The following is a 15,714-nucleotide window of genomic DNA, read 5'->3' as shown; positions in this document are numbered from 1 at the left end:
ATCATCGCCTGGCGCACGTACCCGTGCCGCCAGGCGCCGTATCAGTAGCAGGACCCCTCTGGTTTTTCTACTATGGTTAGTCTCACAACTATCAGAAGTATCAAGCACCTAATCTTTACCATGGCCAAACCAACAATTCAAGTTTTCACATTAACTGAACGTTAACCTATTAAAGCAACTCCTTTCATATCTACGAACACAGTCCAAAGTTCAACACCTTCTTTCTCGCTACCATGTACCCTACCCTGTAATAGCCAAAGCTTTACTCTCAGCATCATTAGAATACTTCCCCCATAATTCCTCATGCATAATTATTCTCCATCACATTTTTCTCTAGTGCCTATAACTCTAATCGTAAGAGATTTATAACCTGACCAATGGTCATCCCCTAGTACATGTATCCTCAATTGTTACCTAAACTTCAGTAAGTCATATTCAGTACCTATCCGATTACACGTAAACGAATACTATGCCTCTAAGCAGAATCTCTTAACTAAATTTTTCCCTTCTCCTTTTCTTCCTTAGATAATCCATCCAACATCATAAGCTACCATTCTCCCGGTTATTCAATATAGTATTTCGTCCCTTTCTACATTACCAAATTGTCGTAAAACCTCACACACTCCCCATTCCCTTCACTTTCTATTTCCAAAATCCCACAAACAGCCCCCTGACCGCGCTATCGCCTGGCGGCGCCTTGCTTGCCGCCAGGCGGAGCATCAGTACCTGCGTAAACCAGGTTTATTCGTACCTATGACAGAGTCCATCCTCTTTCCAGTACTCATCCCCATTACTTACATTATCCAAGCTATAACAATACATATATAATCGACTAATTTCCTGCCCCTAAATCAATCCATATAGACCACTCGATCTTTACCCTCGAGAATAACCTGACTCAATTCATGCCCGAGTATACCTAGGACTCCACCACCCCCCCCAAATTTCAACTGATTTCAGATCAACAAGGTATCCAATGAAAGCTATATGAATCAATTTCAGAACCCATAAGGGTTCTCATACATACAGTATCACAAATCACGAAGATAGAACGCGAACAGTGTCGCGCCGCCTGGCAGAAATTCATCGCCGCCAGGCGGATCATGCCAAAACAAGAACAACACAACAAACCTGATGAGCCGCCTGGCGGTACGGGATGAACCGCCAGGCGGTTTCTGGAAAAATCCAGAAACCTCAATACAACAGTGCAGAAATGACGCAGTGATCATACAATGAGCAAAGGCATCGCGCAGTTATTCAATTACAATTAAAAAGACACGAAAAACAACTCCCCTAACCTGGAATTCCTTGCTAAACCACGAATTCTTGATGTATCTCCAACCCAAAAAGCTTCCTTGACCCTCTCTTGCACGTCCCCAATGTTTTCCAGCCACTCCACTCTCTTACAATTAGTTTCTCCCTTCTGAAAACCTAGTAATCGACCCTTGCACCCACTGTGGTGCCCTTTGCCTCTCCCACAAGCTTGTTCTCTCTCACTTATTACCCAAATTAAAGGTGCTAAGTGCTAAAAACGAAAATACCTTAAGTGTCCTAGCAAATGACTACTCATGAACCACTATTGAATGATTTCCTACCCATTGGACTGCCTTCATCTGCAGCTAGGTTTTCTACGTCCCTTCAACACCATGCAACCCAAAATTGCCAAAAAGAAAATTAGTTTTGTTCTTAGCAAGGATTGAACCCACAACCACCCAATTAACAATTTAAATACATGACCACTCAACCAACACATATTTCATGATGACTCCCACAATTTTAAGGATTTATCATCATCCAAACGAGTTCAATATATAATCACACAAAAACACATAATTTAAATAACATCCAAGTGGCACACATAGGACTCGAACCCAAGTCCTCACACACAATAAAGTACTCTCAACCACTTGAGCTAGTACCTTTCCATGTCATAGCTCCTCGCATTTATTGCTTTAAATATTCTCATTATCCGTCCTAATTAAATAATTAATTAAATAACTATTTAATTTTCCCGGATCTTACATTACACCCCCCTTTTTAAGATTTTCGTCCTCGAAAATAAAACTTACCAGGGAATAAGTACGGATAGGATTGCTTCATGCGATCCTCCATCTCCCAGGTCATCTCCTGGGTAGTCTCATCCCACAACACCTTCACAGTCTTAATTTCCTTCCCCCCGCAGCTGTTTCACCTGTGAATCTAGAATTCGCACTAGCCGAGTGCTCATCGTCAAATCCTCCCGGATCTGAATATCATCGGGCTCCAGTACGTGCGACGGATCTGCAACATATTTCCTCAACTGGGAGACATGGAACACGTTATGCAAATTCGTCAAGTGTGGTAGTAGGGCTATCTCACAAGCTGCAACGCCAATTCTCCTCAGAATTTGATAAGGCCCAACAAACCTCGGGGTTAACTTCCTCGATTTGATGGCCCTCCTAATACCAGCCGTTGGTGTCACCCTGAGGAATACATGATCCCCAGCCTCGAACTCTAGAGGTCGTCTCCTCTTGTCTGCATAGTACTTTTGTCTGCTCTGTGTAGCCCTCATTCTCTCCTGGATTGCTCTAACCTCCTCAGAGGTTTGCTGTAAAAAACTCAGGACCCAACACCAATGATTCTCCATCCTGGTCCCAACATAGTGGCGTCCTACACCGCCGCCCATACAACGCCTCATATGGAGCCATACCGATGCTGGTGTGGTAACCGTTGTTGTATGTGAACTCCACTAAGGGAAGCATCTCGCTCCAACTACCCATATGGTCCAATACACAAGTCCTCAATAGATCCTCCAAAGACTGAATGGTACGCTCCGACTGACCATCAGTTTGAGGATGGTATGCAGAACTCATCCTCAGCTGAGTCCCCAACGCTGCCTGCAATGACTGCCAGAAACGAGAGGTAAATCTCGAGTCTCTATCTGACACTATACTGGACAACACACCATGCAATCTGACCACTTCTCTCACATACAACTCAGCCAATCTGTCCATAGACCACTTTTGATTAATGGCAAGGAAGTGAGCACACTTTGTCAATCTGTCCACTATTACCCAGATTGAATCGTGCCCCTTCACAGACTTCGGCAAGTGTGTGAAGAAATCCATAGCTACACTATCCCATTTCCATTGAGGAATATCCAATGACTCCAGCGTACCCCCCCTGGTCGCTGGTGTTCAATCTTGGCCTTCTGACACACCAAGCACGATGCCACGAAGTCGGCAATGTCAGTCTTCATCCCATTCCATCAGAAAGGCTGTTTCAAATCGTGACACATCTTAGTCATACCTGGATGTATGCTAAGTCGGCTTTTATGACCCTCCTCCAGAATCTGTTTCCTCAGTCTCAAATCTCCAGGCACACAAACTCGGTCTCTAACCCTTAAGATACCATTCGTTCCAAGCCTGTAGTCTTTCCCCTTCTCAGTCCCTATCCAACTCACAATATTAGATCCTCCCGTACCTGAGCGTCTTCCTCCTCTCACACAAGTGTAAAACTTGCAATCATTATAGTGTTTACACTAAGTCCTTGTCATCAATTCTTCAGTATCTATTCCTCTTCTTCTCTTTCTTCCCATTCCCCGCGACACCAGCTCTTCCTCAGGTACTAATGCGATAAGGAACTTCACCACTCCAAAGTGAAATTCTAGCATATACTTGAAAACGAGTCTAGGACTCTTCCACCATCGAGATGCTCTACATCTATTCTTCTCTGGTCTTTGCTAAGTAACTCTAGTTCACATGACATTTTGTCCTCACCTTTTTGATCTATCTACAATTGATACCTCGTCGTCGATTTGTCTCTTTGGATCATCGAACACTACCTTGTGGAGTATCACACTGTTCCAGCATGAGATTGGAAAATAACCTATCCATCCTTGTGTTGATGTCTCATTCTCTCAAAAAGGTCAATTCCAATTAACCTTGAGTATGAATTCTTCGATCATCTCGAAACACCACCAAACCTAAGTATTCCACACTTAGCCGCAACTGTAGAGTAAACCGACATCTCACTACCAATTCCCTCTTACTGACAACCAGAACCTAATTCTCATAACGGCGGTACTAAGGAGTATCTGATCTCGATTAAAACCAAAACGCATACCCCAAACACCACTTTTATACCTTGTATCCTTTTAATTATTTACTTTAACCGATCCAACGCCAATTAGTGGAGACACTCCTTCAGCTGCACAAGACTTTTCTCTTTTCCTTTCATCCTCCCTTGTGCCATGACCTTACCAATTGCCTCATCCCCATAAGAACAACTTAATGAAGTACCGCTTTCTTCGATACTTGAAACTGTTCATCTCATGCCCCAAGTCAGACCTTTCCCTCTCGTGAGCCACCTTACTTAGAACATCTATTCTACTCCTGACTTAGATTGTGGTTATTGCCAAGAAGATTTGACTGCCTCTCATGGAGGTTGACCGGCATAAAGCCTTGAACATATGGTATTCTTACCACGTAATTGGTTTTCCCCCTTTCTTAGAACATTTCCTGGTCGACCTAATCTTTCGAGCTCTACCTCAGATTTACATTCCGCTGGAGATTCTCACTTCCTTGTCTCGACCCTTTTTGGTTTAGCCTTAGCCTCATACGTTTCACTACTTTCCGCTCCTACCATTGACCCATGTTAGGATGTAGTACCGATTTGACTTCTCAACTTTGCTGCATAAGCATGCACTGAACACTTCTCCTTATTCTAACCTTTGAATTTGATTCCTCTCCCAGAACTTTTGGTATTCGTTTCAAGAACCTATTCTTGCCCTCAGTTTAACGCGATGTTTCTAAACTCCTTTAGTGTTCTTCGCCTACAAATTCGTAACTTAACTTCACTCGTACACTGATACACAACCTTCTGCATATTCGTATCTTCGGTCAAGAGGCTACTTTAAAGGCCCTACACTAACTCTTGCAAGGCAAGCAGGTCAAGCTTGACCTTGAATCTGCATTCCTTTGCCACCATAAATAACAAACACATACCACATGAGTGCAAACATAAAAAGGAAAAGGCATAGGAGAGAAACTCAACTATAACTTCCCTATCTTTTACCAAAACCTTTAGAATTAAGAAAGGAAACTATCCCTGATATAGTCATGAGTGTGCACCCTCATCACTTTACCAAGAAATTTTCTGTTCTTAATGCTTCCAGTTCACAACTTTACGTAGTCCGCAATCAATAGTATGATCGACAGACTACAAATTCATTCCTACACGGTTTCGCAACCGAAATACGACAAGCTCACTCCCCAATTTGCCCCAAAAGCATCAAAACGTTTGCTCTGATACCAAATGTAACATCCCTAGGGAATATTACTTAAAAATAAATATTTTAAATAAACATTTTCATTAAATAATCATCTCGATAAAATTCCCAATGCGGGAAAAATTTATTTCATTAAGTTATCGCGTCAAAACTCATAACGGGCTCATAATTCATTACAAGTTCCCAAATTTTGCATTTAAACATAAATTACAATTCATTAAAACCCTAGAGCTACTCCCATGCTAGCCCCTCACTCCGCCATCTGAACATCCTCAGCACCACCTGCATCAACATCTGCTCCCGTGTAACGAATTACACGATCATCGCCACACACAAACAGAAAGGGTGAGCTGAGAAAATAAAATAACAAGAATATAAACACAAAATAGATCATTTACCCATCTTAATCATTATCTATAAATCTTGGCCAAGACCCTAACCCCAAGACTTAACAGTCTTCAAGTCACACAATTGGTTAGCCTTGGACTCGGGAATCTGATGCTCACACGAACCTGCCCGCTCGTGGTCCTGCCTCTACGAACCTCCCCGCTCGTAGTCCTGCTCTACGGACCTACCCGCCCGTAGTCCAACACATGTGATCCACCAGCCCCCGTACCTCCCCGCACGTGGCATCTCTCACGTGAGCACGGAACATACGAACCTCCCCGCTCGTATCCCCACGTGAGAGTAACTTGATATGAACCTCCCCGCTCATATCATCACATGTCACACCATCCATGAACCTACCCGCTCATGGCACAGCATCTCCCGATCCAAGCATCATTGTCAGTTTAACAAAACAACACATCAAATGCCAGAACAACAGCGTTTCCGCCTGGCCCGGCCCACACGCCGCCAGGCGAAATTGCTCCAGACCGCCTGGCGGTATTCACCTCCCGCTAGGCGCCAGCGTTCTCCCTGACCCCACTGTTTTCTCGTCACCGCCTGGCGGAGCACACCGTGCCGCCAGGCGCCAAGCGACACAGGGACCCCTGATGTTAGTATCATCGCCTGGCGCACGTACCCGTGCCGCCAGGCGCCGTATCAGTAGCAGGACCCCTCTGGTTTTTCTACTATGGTTAGTCTCACAACTATCAGAAGTATCAAGCACCTAATCTTTACCATGGCCAAACCAACAATTCAAGTTTTCACATTAACTGAACGTTAACCTATTAAAGCAACTCCTTTCATATCTACGAACACAGTCCAAAGTTCAACACCTTCTTTCTCGCTACCATGTACCCTACCCTGTAATAGCCAAAGCTTTACTCTCAGCATCATTAGAATACTTCCCCCATAATTCCTCATGCATAATTATTCTCCATCACATTTTTCTCTAGTGCCTATAACTCTAATCGTAAGAGATTTATAACCTGACCAATGGTCATCCCCTAGTACATGTATCCTCAATTGTTACCTAAACTTCAGTAAGTCATATTCAGTACCTATCCGATTACACGTAAACGAATACTATGCCTCTAAGCAGAATCTCTTAACTAAATTTTTCCCTTCTCCTTTTCTTCCTTAGATAATCCATCCAACATCATAAGCTACCATTCTCCCGGTTATTCAATATAGTATTTCGTCCCTTTCTACATTACCAAATTGTCGTAAAACCTCACACACTCCCCATTCCCTTCACTTTCTATTTCCAAAATCCCACAAACAGCCCCCTGACCGCGCTATCGCCTGGCGGCGCCTTGCTTGCCGCCAGGCGGAGCATCAGTACCTGCGTAAACCAGGTTTATTCGTACCTATGACAGAGTCCATCCTCTTTCCAGTACTCATCCCCATTACTTACATTATCCAAGCTATAACAATACATATATAATCGACTAATTTCCTGCCCCTAAATCAATCCATATAGACCACTCGATCTTTACCCTCGAGAATAACCTGACTCAATTCATGCCCGAGTATACCTAGGACTCCACCACCCCCCCCAAATTTCAACTGATTTCAGATCAACAAGGTATCCAATGAAAGCTATATGAATCAATTTCAGAACCCATAAGGGTTCTCATACATACAGTATCACAAATCACGAAGATAGAACGCGAACAGTGTCGCGCCGCCTGGCAGAAATTCATCGCCGCCAGGCGGATCATGCCAAAACAAGAACAACACAACAAACCTGATGAGCCGCCTGGCGGTACGGGATGAACCGCCAGGCGGTTTCTGGAAAAATCCATAAACCTCAATACAACAGTGCAGAAATGACGCAGTGATCATACAATGAGCAAAGGCATCGCGCAGTTATTCAATTACAATTAAAAAGACACGAAAAACAACTCCCCTAACCTGGAATTCCTTGCTAAACCACGAATTCTTGATGTATCTCCAACCCAAAAAGCTTCCTTGACCCTCTCTTGCACGTCCCCAATGTTTTCCAGCCACTCCACTCTCTTACAATTAGTTTCTCCCTTCTGAAAACCTAGTAATCGACCCTTGCACCCACTGTGGTGCCCTTTGCCTCTCCCACAAGCTTGTTCTCTCTCACTTATTACCCAAATTAAAGGTGCTAAGTGCTAAAAACGAAAATACCTTAAGTGTCCTAGCAAATGACTACTTATGAACCACTATTGAATGATTTCCTACCCATTGGACTGCCTTCATCTGCAGCTAGGTTTTCTACGTCCCTTCAACACCATGCAACCCAAAATTGCCAAAAAGAAAATTAGTTTTGTTCTTAGCAAGGATTGAACCCACAACCACCCAATTAACAATTTAAATACATGACCACTCAACCAACACATATTTCATGATGACTCCCACAATTTTAAGGATTTATCATCATCCAAACGAGTTCAATATATAATCACACAAAAACACATAATTTAAATAACATCCAAGTGGCACACATAGGACTCAAACCCAAGTCCTCACACACAATAAAGTACTCTCAACCACTTGAGCTAGTACCTTTCCATGTCATAGCTCCTCGCATTTATTGCTTTAAATATTCTCATTATCCGTCCTAATTAAATAATTAATTAAATAACTATTTAATTTTCCCGGATCTTACATAGACGGTAGCATCAAATTAAGCCCGCGAAGGTGACATCCAACCTGCCTAAGTAGGCAGCACATACAAAGCTTGCCTAAGTAGGCAACACATACAAAGCTTGCCTATGTCGGTACCACAAAGCTTGCTCAAATAAGTGGCATCAGATCCTGCCCAAGTCAATAATTCAAAGTGCTCAAGATAGCATCCATGGTCAAAGAAGATCATTCACAATTTGGCTAAATAGTCAATCCACCTGCAAAGTAAAAGACGACCACAAATGGTATGGCCAAACAACCAATCCACCCGCACGGTCAAAGATGACCATATACAGTCCGACCAAACGACCAATCCACATGCAAATATAAACCTAGTTACAACTCAGCTAAAGGGCCAATTACATTCGCAACAAGCATTCCATTTACGTTAATCAAACTTCCGAGCTTGGGCCTTATGTACATATCAGGCCCAACAAATATGCTAAGTGGTGCAGTTCAATAAGGCTCATTAAGCTTTACCGAGCTAAAGTTATGGGAAGATATTATGAGATATATTTGTTGCTGCAGATATTCATATATTAATATGTGACTAAATCTGGATAGTTTGATTACGTCATGATTTTCCATAATGTCATATATTTATAGAATATATCAGGTAATGTATCACATTATTGTTATTATTTTACTAATTTAACAAATAAACGGTAAGTTATTATATTTGTTTATATTATTTGATATTCTCTTGATATTATCTATTTTAATTACATAAATCATAAGGGTCCAGAAACCCTATAAATAGACCTAGTATTTCACCAAGAAATACACACTCTCTTAAACTTATTCTCTCCTAGTCTAAAAGATTCACACTCCTACTAACATGAGCGTCAAAGAGTCTTTTGCAGGTTGGTCTTCTTTTATGTTCCCGCCCTCAAGAACATTCATCAAGATTATTCAATCCACTCAGATCTTGATAATATCTATTTTTATTACATAAATGATAAGGGCCCAAAAACCCTATAGGTACACCTAGTATTTCACAAAAAATACACACACTCTCAAACTTATTCTCTATTCCTTTAAAAGATCCAAACTATCATACTGACTTGAGCGTCAGAGAGTCTTTTGGTGGATATTCCCCTTGTTCCCTCCCTAAAAAACATACATCAGAATTATCTAATCCAGTCAAATCTTATCATGATGAAGGCGTGACCACCTCCTTAGAAGCTCCCTCAAGAAGGATCACTAGAAGCATGTCTAGAGGGGAGTCTTCTATTCCATCACCTTTATCTTTGTTTTGCATTACTTTTGTTTGAATTCCCTAAGTTGGTTTCTAGTTGACTTATTTTGGTTGACTTGTTGACTTTGATCCAAAGTTGACCTTTGACCAAGATTAGATTAACTTAAACCAACATGTTAATCCTTGTTTGTCTTGTTTTGTAGGTAATTAAGAGAAAGTAGAGCATGGCTAGGTGGCACTTGGTGATTGGAGCACTTGGATGAAGTGGAAGAGAGAGGAAAGCAAAAAGCATAAAGCAAAAGCAAAAGTAGACATGTACCTTGTCTCCTTTTGCCTTTGTGGTTTATGCCTTAGAAGGTCACTTGGTCTCTTTTATCTTTTGCCCTAGAATCCTCATGGGAATGCCTCCACCAATCATCTCCCTTCACTTGGCCAAGACTCACTCTCACATTAGGTTTAGGGTTTGCTAGTTAATCATTTTTCATGTTTTTGTATTTGCTAAAGGACTCCTATGAACTCCTATTTAAAAGGTGCTCCTTGTCTTGTAAAAGGGTTGAACATTTTGAAGTAAAAACACTCTTGTGTCTCAACCATTTGTGAGAGTTTCCTCCCTTGGGAGTGAATACTTTTAAGCCTTATCTTGCATAGCAAGTGGCGGCACACATCCACTCATCTTCAAGGTTGCCATGGCTTCTAGCCTAGCCTTGTAGTGACGTGCTTCTCACATTTTTACCATTTCTTTCCTTTCCATTTTATGTTTTCTTCTTCCTTTAATTGTTCTTGGTTTTCTATGGTTTATGTGCTTTCCATTTCCTTTTTGTTTTGAATCAATCCATCATCTTCTTCTCTTGAGCTTTATGAAAGGAACCTTCACATCTAGATAGCTTGCTATCTTAATGTCCAGTGGAGATTTCGCTTAGCTTTCTTAATCAACTCACACCATATTCAATAATCTTAAAAAGGAACAAGATAATCCTTCATCATATCACTTGTCCAAAGGTCTACACGCCATAACAATAATATATTATATTCTCTCTATTTATTTTTTTATTTCGGTTTAACCTCTCTCCACCATTTTCCTTATTAGAGCGGCGAGGAAAACTCTATTGACATGACCCACCTCCTTACCTTATTTAAGCTCAAACAATGAGTTCATGAAGGTAAGCATTATTTTCAATCAATAATGATATCCTTAGGTGACATTATGGCATGTGAATTTGTTTGTCTACATTTTCAGCATCCATGTGTGTTAGGTATCCAAGGCGTTGACCATGACTCTTTCTTACACATGTGTGATTCCCTACATTAAGCAACTCTCTCTCTCTCTCACGGCAAACTTTAAAAAAATGTTTTCTACTTTTTGTGATAATTTTAATTACTATTTTTTTGTCAAAATACTCTTAATTGTTTTACAGTAACTTTTATACATTATACTCTTTCTTACACATGTGTGATTCCCTACATTAAGCAACTCTCTCTCTCTCTCTCTCTCTCTCTCATGGCAAACTTCAAAAAAATGTTTTCTACACTTTTTGTGATAATTTTAATTACTATTTTTTGTCAAAATACTCTTAATTGTTTTACAGTAACTTTTATACATTATACTCTTAATTACTTTTTCTATGTTATGTATATAAAACTATTCAAATAAACGAACCAATTGCTGAACCCAAAAATAATGATATAAAAAATCAATTTAAAAGATACTTTTTATTTATTAACATAAAATCTAAAAGTTTAAAATTATATCGGATAAAACTCTGTTAATTGATTTATGGTGCAGTTTCAATTTTGTAAACCAGTCCACGAATATACGAATTAAGTTTGCAGGTTTAACGAACTATGCCTTTAATTGTCACAATTATGCAAATTAAAGAAAAAGAAAAAGTTGAATAGTTAATATGACAAAATAAGTGAAAACGCGAGATGATAAGTTCCAATATTTTTCAGAATAAGTTTAGAAAAATAATACATTTGACTAATATATTTTAAATTGTGATATTTGAGTTCCATTGTTTCTATGAATAAAAAAATATTGTGTAAAGTATCAGCATAGCCTAGTTTGAGATGAAAATGGTTAATACGAAAAAAAAAGTTTACATTAACGAATTGAATGGATAAGCTGACCTATAACCAGGCCACACTCTAGTGAATTACTCATGTTTCAATCAAAAGAAAAAATAAAATTAGGATATAAAAACATAACAAGAAATGCCAAAGAAAAACTTCAGTTGAAGAATTTCAAGATGATAATATATTTTTTTTCTACCGAATTTCCTTATTTATCAGTATTTGATCTCTACTTTAACACAACATATAGGTAATTTTTTCTATAACTCATCTTTCAATAAAAAAAAATACTAGTTTTAAAGCCTTAAACACGGGATAATCCAATCTAAAAAAATAGTGTATTAGGTAAGACAGCCTCAATTTAAGTACAAAATAATTTAAGTGAACCATAACTATGACATATACAAAAAGTATGCCATTAAATGAAATTCGAACATTACATAACATAGTTTGAATAACATCTACAGAATATACATTGTTGGATTACTTGGGTATTACACACTATATTTTATAGATGACATCAACTTCATAACACTATAACACGATCTTCCCTCTAGCCTTCAGAAAAAAGGTACATAACCACAGTTTATGTAGGACTAAAACAATTGACACATAATTATCCTTTGAGAACGTATCACTGAACAGTTTTGAATTTCTATCACCAATTACGTACTCTAATAGAACATGGCTTTAAGAGCAGGAGCAAACGCCAAACTGATATTGATTAGCTAAGCAGATATAACCATCATTTGAAACCTCTACTTGAACTCTCATACATAAATCACAATCACAAGGGCCCTTAAGTTCATATCCCTTTTGCTTAACTTTCTAATGGACCCAGTAAACAAAATAACAGATACCATACTAATAACTTGTAGCAATTTCTTCTTCATTCCTGCAAAAGAAAAGATTAAAGGCTTAAATTTACAGCACAATAAAATTACTGCAGAAGAAACACAACCGTGTATATTGACCTTTTAGCCAGTCTATAAAAACGTACTTCTAGATGATCTACACAGTTAAAGGAATCTCTTTCAAAAATGGTTTGAAAAGCACCCTATAGCTTATTTTATTCTTTTTTTTTTTCATTAGATGATTTTCAGAGAAAAAAATCTTCACTAAATCCATTTCAGCTTTCCAACCAATCGGAATTCTTGTAGTTAAACTTGTTTATGAAAATCACTACTATATCTATACTCTGTACTGAAACTACCAGACAAGTATTATAGACTTGAATTCAAAACACAATCGTTAAGTAATGAATGTGGTAATAGTTAAATCTGTATATGCTCAGGATATCAGGTGGTGCTGTATAAGTATTCCTCTGATGATGAAGTCTAAGATAGACCAAGAAACCCTGAGGCAAAAATGCAAGATAATTGACACCTCAACAATGAAAACACTCATTTGACACCCTTCATTTGCCACAAATGTGTGATACATTGGGAAATTTTATGCAGAACATGCAAAAAATAAAATAAATTAGAGAGAAGTTAACAAACCTCATCATCATCTCCCCCATCTTCCTTCTTCTTCTTGAGCTGGGTAGTACCTCCTTCTTTGGTGATGGGTAATTTCATTGCTCCGAAGGGAGTGTCAACATCAATATGTCCTTTAATGGAGTAGCCTGTCCCCCGTCCTCTGATCATGTCCCAAAGTGCAGAGCCAAAATCCTTAGGCCTGAAGGTAATAGGAACATCAATGTCAGTAATCCCGGTTTTGACAAGCTTTGCAGATTTGGAAAGTTCGGCTCCTCCAATGCTAACATCACCAAGCCAGACCTCATAATCAAGTGCATTTAGGCCCAGGTCAAAGTCATTCTTGTTGTCCAACTTCAAATGAAGAATAGCAACTGTCTCTTCAAAAGAAAACGTCTCAAACTGAATTCGATCAAGATCAACATCAGGCTTGTATGGAATGGGGATTTCTCCATTTTTCTCCAAGGGTAGAGTGAGCCTTCCAAGCACAGGAACATCAACAATGAGGTCAACCTTTACCTTGTAAGGAATGATGCTTCCTGGTTTAATATCAGCATAGGTTTTCTTTATGTCATCATAAATCAAAGTAAGCGGAATCTTGACTGTCTCCTCTCCGTGTGCATGAATTGTACCTGAATCTGGTATCAATCCTGAAACTAGTTTCCTCCCATCACTCTCAATCAAGTAGTTTATGTCAATTAGGGGTATTGGCACCGGATTTGGGTTCTTTATGAGAACATCAACAACAAGGTCTACCTTCTGAAGATTGATTGATGGAATGTGTATCCCTGTAACATCTGCAGTTGGCTTCCCAAATCCAATTGCTTCCTCAATCTTTTCACCAATGTCTGAAATGAAATCCTTCACTGTATCAAGAAATCCACCCTTCCCATCCTCTTCCTTCTTTTCATCATCCTTAGCACCCCTTTCCACCACATGTGGCTTATCAGATGAAGACATATCTGAATACTCAACGATCAAATAAATTAGTTGGGTAAGATTTAACAACAAAAATCAAAAGAAAAATCAGCTACTACTTAACTTTGTACATCAATAATTTACAGAAGAAAAGCTGCAACAATCAGGTTCACATCAATAGTTTACATATATATTATTCACAAAATCACTATACAGTGTCACAAACAGTTGACAACAACGTTTTCTATTTTAACAGTAACAAACATTTAGGGCATGTTTAATTCTCTTCACACTTTTGCAGTCCTGTTTCCAATTTACACTGTACAAAAAACGCTAAAAACATCAAAATACTTCTTTTTTAGCTAATTTTTGAAGAAACAAAGTAAAAAAATTAAGTAACATTTTTATTTATTTCTGACAATACAAATAGAAATGAAATAAAGAGTAATTTTTGCTTCTTGATCGCCAAATATTGCTTAATTTTGTTTTACACACGTTAAAAATTGTGCTATTATTTATGCACCACAACCATAACAGGATTTGATTGAATTTAATAATTTTGCTTGTCTTGTTCCCTACTTCAAAATATATTTCCCACTGATCAAGACGAAATACCAAAGCTTAATCAATGATTACATTCTAACACACCAACCAACAAAAATCCAAAAAATAAAGTGCAACATGCTTCCAAAACAACCATGGAAGAATTGGGTAAAAGGGGATCATAACACAGAAAATCAACAGTGAATTTGGAACAAGAGAGAATAGGGAAGTACCTTAGATCAGTGATGATTGAATTGAAACTTCGGAAAACGGAGAAAGAGACAAAGGTGTTTATGGGAGTAAATAAAAAATGAGAACAGGATTTTTTAGAGCCATAAGTCCATCAACGGTCACGACTTTACCAGGATATATGATCAATAACAGCCGTTGATGGAATTTGGACTTTTTTTTCGATTACCCTATGCCGCAGGAAGCGTGTTACGTGTATGGACGATGGTATCACCCAATCAATGATTGAGTTTGCTGAAAACGACGTCGTTAGAAACCAAAATTGCAATTTTTAGTTTTTCTATATATTAGTATGGATTCCTATTTTAATCCTTTTAATTTTTCGGTGTTTCGGTGTATTTATTTAAACAATATTCATTTTAACCCCTGAGGTTATGGAGCCTCAATTGATTAATTTACAGGATTATTACTCTTTGACTTCATAATTTATATGATTAGTAGAGATTGAATAACAATTTTAGGGTCTTCTAACTAATATAAATTAAAAAAATATATATATTCTAATGTGAGAGTATATACAAAAGCAATTTTCATTTTGCAAGGTGTAAATGTAAGTATTCTTAGAAATACAAATACAACTAACACTTCTCTTCGTTATATAAAATGTGAGATTCAATTATTGAAAATATTATAAAAAAGCAACATGAAAAAGAATGACAAAAATTGATCATTAATTATTTTATTAGGCATTCAACTCAGTTTTATTAATTAATAGGATAAAGTATTACATCTATTCATAGTCTTACTTTAAATTTAATGTAATACATTTTATTGAGAAATTTATTGATGATTCTATTTTGTTGTCTACACTTTTATTCACAATATCATAGTAATTTATAATATAACATATTAATTTGTTTATTTATATTTTGAACATTGTAAATATTATAATAATGGTTATGTGAAGATGTAGAAAAACTTTCCTCATATCAAAATAAGAAACTTAC

The 15,714-nt window shown here is 38.3% G+C and overlaps 1 protein-coding gene across 2 annotated transcripts; it reads right to left on the bottom strand.

The window, feature by feature from the left end:
• Positions 1-11,979: 11,979 nt before the first annotated feature.
• On the bottom strand, positions 11,980-14,932 carry LOC114188275 (uncharacterized). Of its 2 annotated transcripts, XM_028076870.2 has the most exons (3): positions 14,752-14,932; positions 13,082-14,019; positions 11,980-12,474 (listed from the first exon to the last, which is right to left on the bottom strand). In XM_028076870.2, the coding sequence occupies exons 2-3, from the start codon at positions 14,015-14,017 to the stop codon at positions 12,469-12,471; spliced, it is 942 nt and encodes a 313-aa protein (XP_027932671.1). In that variant the 5' UTR covers positions 14,018-14,019; positions 14,752-14,932; the 3' UTR covers positions 11,980-12,468. The 2 variants fall into 2 exon arrangements, with proteins under 2 accessions (XP_027932671.1, XP_027932672.1); XM_028076871.2 differs by lacking the exon at positions 14,752-14,932 and having other exon boundaries at positions 13,082-14,026.
• Between the last annotated feature and the right edge of the window lie 782 nt (positions 14,933-15,714).

This window comes from Vigna unguiculata, chromosome 6 (assembly GCF_037176805.1).
Source record: "Vigna unguiculata cultivar grain cowpea cultivar isolate G323 ecotype 2 chromosome 6, ASM3717680v1, whole genome shotgun sequence".
NCBI classification, from domain to species: Eukaryota; Viridiplantae; Streptophyta; class Magnoliopsida; order Fabales; family Fabaceae; genus Vigna; species Vigna unguiculata.
The sequence above is the reverse complement of the archived record's forward strand: the minus strand, read 5'-3'. Positions and strand labels throughout refer to the sequence as shown.

Bases quoted from the DNA above. Each gene is read 5' to 3' on its own strand.
- LOC114188275 (XM_028076870.2), bottom strand. From the start codon at position 14,017: ATGTCTTCATCTGATAAGCCACATGTGGTGGAAAGGGGTGCTAAGGAT.